Raw genomic sequence first — 4,525 nt, 5'->3', positions numbered from 1 at the left:
AGGACAGAGTGGTAGGGACATGAGAAGGCAGGACAGAGTGGTAGGGAGAACAGCAAAGCATTGACCTCACGGTGCTAGGGGGTGAGCGCTGGAGGGGTGTAGTTCTTAGGAACCTCTGTGGATGTCCCCTAATGACCTAACTAAAAAAGCCTTCAACCTCAATGTTCGGGAGGCAGGTGAAGACTAATGACGGAGTTAATATTCTTTAAGTAAGGAAGTGCATCTTCATGTAGATGATAGTTTCAAATTTTCTCAAGGAGTCTTGAAGTTTGGGGTTCAGTATATTTTTTTGCAATGTTATTGTAATCATTTTGGCAAACTTCTTCATTCTGCTTTTCATAAATTTGTAACCACAGTTCTACTCTACTGCTTGAAGTGATCTAAAGTAGAAGTTACATCAGCACATGTGGTGGACTTCCTCCTTAGAGCTCATTATAGGGACTGGGGAGAGGGTCAGTGGTTAGAACACATGCTGTTCTTGTAAAGGCCCCAACTTCTGTTCCCAGCACCCACGTCTGAGGATTTATACCCACCTATAACACACAGACACACAGACACACACACACACACACACACACACACACACAGCGAGAGCGAGAGCAAGAGAGAGAGAGAGAGATTAAACATAAAAATCTTAAATCTTAATACAGAGATTTGAGAGATGGCATCCCATTATTGGTATCAGGACCTGGCGGCCAGTTGGCTGAGATCAGCATCAGCCCTGACATCTGAGTTCTCTGTCCCAGCTGTACCTCGGTTCCTCCTGGTAGTTCCAAGCTCTTCAACCTCCTCTCCTCTTCCCAACACAGGAAGGGGATTCTGCAGAACATTCAAGCAGACTACCAGTGGGATTCTTGGGGTGAATTCCTAAATAGGTGGGATTTAAAATCGTGTGGGCTGTCTTAACTCTGGTTCTGTCCTACCTCCAACAATGCTGCTGTTAAGCACACAGATTTACTCGCCTGATGCTTTCTGTATAGAAAGGCCTAACAGACATTCTAGGCTGGCTTCCCTCCATCCTCTGCCCTTTACAAGGTTTTTCTGTGGCTGTCTTTTTATGCTTAGTCTTTTAAGCTCAAGTTTTGATATTTACTGATTTTGATTATTTTTGTGCTAATTTTTTGTATACAAGTAAGGGAATAATTATTTTTACTTTACACAGATATTACTTTATCACTTTCCATGCCAGATTGAAACTTGGGAGAAGATTGTGCATTGGTGTCAGAGGCAGATAGTAGTGAATTTTGTCAAGTTTGTCTTTTATGATTTCAGGACAAAAATTGCCCAAGATATCGAGAGGCTGATACACCAGAATGATATCATAGACCGGGTGGTGTATGACTTAGATAACCCTACGTGAGTCTGATTTCCAAAACATTTTTATTCATACATTTTTGTTTCTTAGTGTTATTTCTAAAGGATGAGATAGTTATCTCTCTAGTGTATCTTCCCTGTCTTTATTGTTGCTGTTTTCATCCTTTAACAGGTAGGTATATGATAATCATGATAAATCTTGTTTGTTTTAAAGATATATGTGGTTGTAGGTGAAATTTAAAGGTTATAAGCTAGTACTGTGGTTTTGGAAAAGTGAACCCACCTCCACTGAACAGTGTGGGTTTCACAAGAAAGGCTGCCCTTTACTGCCCTGGTTCCTGCCGACTCACTGCGGCTGCCACTTGGCTTTGCGCCTGCCAGACCACTTGCTACTTTTGCATTAGCTCTGGTAATATGTGTGAGGATTTAACTGTAGTAAATAAATACAAATTCAGCTACTAAAGAAATTTAGTCAGCTTTCTGTGGGTCTCTTCTCCATGTACTGTGTAATACTTTGAGGAAATTGCACACTTTACCTATCATGATTGGAGGAAACAAACTTAAAAGTAATTGTTGGTAGATATATGAGTAAAAGCTCTGTCAAAGATGGTGACTGAATTTAAAATATTCTTTGTTGTCGTTTATGGCTGAGTCTCTCACTGTACCTTAGGCTGACATGGTACTCATTGTAGCTCAGGCTAGCCTTTGACTTAGAATAGCCCTCCTGTTTCTGGAGGCATGTGTCACCATTACTGACTTCAAAGTATTCTTACACAAGGGAAGAAGAACATACCTTATTTAACATGTGCTTATTTCGTTGTTCATTCTTCTGTGTTAGATGTGGAAAATAAATCCCAGAACCTCCAGTGTGGACAGACCCAGTTAGTTCCTAACTGCTGTGACCAGGGCCAGAATCCTCAGAAGAGCAGGGGTCTTCCTTATGTGACGGTTGGCCAGACAACTCTAGGGCCTGGCATGTGGGTGCTCAGCAACATAGCAGGGAAACTCCTACACCTTCCCTGTTAGTTCACAGCAAGAACAGCATGCTTTTTCATATGTGATAATCAACATTTTAGAAATGACATTTGTTCAGCAAGGTGAAGTCCTTACTATGGGTATAAGTATAGGAACAAGTCTTTTGTAATTACAATTTGAGTATAAATGTAAGTCAGATTTTTTTTTGTGCTTGCTATATTCTTTCTTGTAAAAGAAAGGAGAGAAGCATTGTATGTTTTAGATCTGTCCTCTAATTTTAGTCTTTGCTTATATGTTCAAATGTGATATATTTTAATATATTTATTTTAAAATATTTATTTAGCTATACCACTCCAGAAGAAGGAGATATTTTGAAGTTTAACTCAAAATTTGAATCTGGGAATCTGCGCAAAGTAATTCAAATTAGAAAGTAAGCCATTTACATGTTCTCATTTTGTGTGCACACAGACTCTGTGGGCCTGCCACTAGGTGTCTTTTGTCTTGTGTTTCAGAAGCGAATATGATCTCATTCTAAACTCTGACATAAACAGTAACCACTACCATCAGTGGTTCTACTTTGAAGTCAGTGGGATGCGGCCTGGTGTGGCGTACAGGTTCAACATCATCAATTGTGAGAAGTCCAACAGTCAGTTTAATTATGGTAAGATACGTTTCCTTCCTGGTGAGTGGGCACAAGGCTCACATTAGACTGTAGGGACAGAATTTAACATGGAAGAATCACCTTAGACACACTCAGTGTCTCTGAGTTTCACACCTCAGCCATTTACTATACAGAGCGTGGAAAGCTGAAGCTCTGGTTGGATGCTAAGAAGAACTGCATGTGCTGGATGCCTGTCCTTTCCTATCATCCCAGTCCTACCCACGGAAGCAGATGCATGCCAGGGTCGGGGGTTTGCAGTTTAGGCTGGGGCTGAAGCTCAGAGAGAGTCTAACCCATAAAGCTGGGAATCCTATCCTCAGCTCCACACAAGAGAAAAAAGAAAAAAAATGTTTTTCTGTTTGAGTGCAATGTCTGTCTGCAATTACACCTGCATGCCAGAAGAGGGAATCAGATCCTTTTACAGAAGATCATGAGCCACCATTTGGGTGCTGGGATTTAAACTGGGAAAGAACAGCCAGTGTTCGTAACTGCTGAGCCATCTCTCCAGCCCCATGAAAAAATAGTTTTACATTTGTGCCTAAGACGGTAGACATCTATTCCCTCTGCCCAGCTCCCCACAGCGTATCCATTTTTGTGTCATGCTAATACTGATTTGGTACAACATGGCATGTCTTCCTTCAATCTTCTGAAAGTCCTTGTGTAGAACTGGTGTGAATTCTGCATTGGGTGATGGAATTTTCTAGTGAGACATTTGTGCTTAGTGAGTTTCTTTTGTTAGCTGTCTTGTAAACTAGAATCATTTCCATAGTGGCTGAGGCCCGCTGCGGCTCTCTGTCACGTGTCAGTGCATTACTGGGCCTGTCTATTGCTGTATCTCTGTCTGTAAGGCCTGTGTGGAGAGCCTGGATTTCATTGCTCCTCACCCACACCAGGCTCAGGTTTCGCTTACCTTTATCCACTGAATGCCTGCCCTGCGACATATCTGTTTCTGTTTTTGGTCAGTGTCTGTTTCTCACAGAAAAAATTCTTGCCACACAGTTTATAGACAGTGTTGAAGAATCAGCATTTTGTGTATTGGCTTTCCCTGCTGATACTCTCTGAAAGAATTCTCTTTTCTCTTTTTAAAATAAAACTCTAGTGTTTTGGAAGAAGAAATCTGAAGTATGGAGTGTCATTTAAGGCTGCTCTGTTCAGTACCTTAAGTACACACTAAGGGGTTTTTGTTGGGCATCTATCTGGTCTGTAGCCATGGGCTATATCTAGGGTGGATAATTACATAAACTTGACATTTGCATGTAAAAATTAAAACGTCAAATTTCAAATCTAATAATAGCAAGCTTTTTAAATATAATGTTTCCTAACCTACAAACACCCCTTTATTACAGATGGAGAAGAAATATGTTACAAAATGATAGTGGTCTCAAACATTTGTTGCAAAGATTGCAAAGCTTTTAATAGTAGGCAAGAGAAGCTGCATCATGTGCTTCAAGTGACTCTCCAGCCGCTCAGAGCGAGTGTGATGGTGCTCCTTAAGGAGACGTGTCTGAGGAGTACAGCTCTGAGGAGTTGGAGCGGCTGCTGACAGTTACTTGTGTGGCAGTAGGAAGTGGAGCA

General features: G+C 41.2%; 1 protein-coding gene across 7 annotated transcripts in view; it reads left to right on the top strand.

Annotated features, from left to right (window-relative positions):
- Positions 1 to 4,525, top strand: part of Agtpbp1 (ATP/GTP binding protein 1) — a 122,026-nt gene that overhangs the window by 73,781 nt on the left and 43,720 nt on the right. For all 7 annotated transcript variants that reach the window (XR_003711981.1, XM_028772007.1, XM_028772006.1 and 4 more), the window contains 3 exons: positions 1,273 to 1,356; positions 2,633 to 2,719; positions 2,802 to 2,950. Coding sequence is in view for 6 of the 7 variants with exons in the window: in XM_028772007.1 (XP_028627840.1) it covers positions 1,273 to 1,356; positions 2,633 to 2,719; positions 2,802 to 2,950 (320 nt within the window). In the remaining variant the exon portion in view is untranslated. The remainder of the gene's footprint in view (positions 1 to 1,272; positions 1,357 to 2,632; positions 2,720 to 2,801; positions 2,951 to 4,525) is intronic.

This window comes from Grammomys surdaster, unplaced genomic scaffold (genome assembly GCF_004785775.1).
Source record: "Grammomys surdaster isolate TR1022 unplaced genomic scaffold, NIH_TR_1.0 211, whole genome shotgun sequence".
NCBI lineage: Eukaryota > Metazoa > Chordata > Mammalia > Rodentia > Muridae > Grammomys > Grammomys surdaster.
Note: the sequence above shows the minus strand (reverse complement) of the source record. Positions and strands in the feature narration are given on the sequence as shown.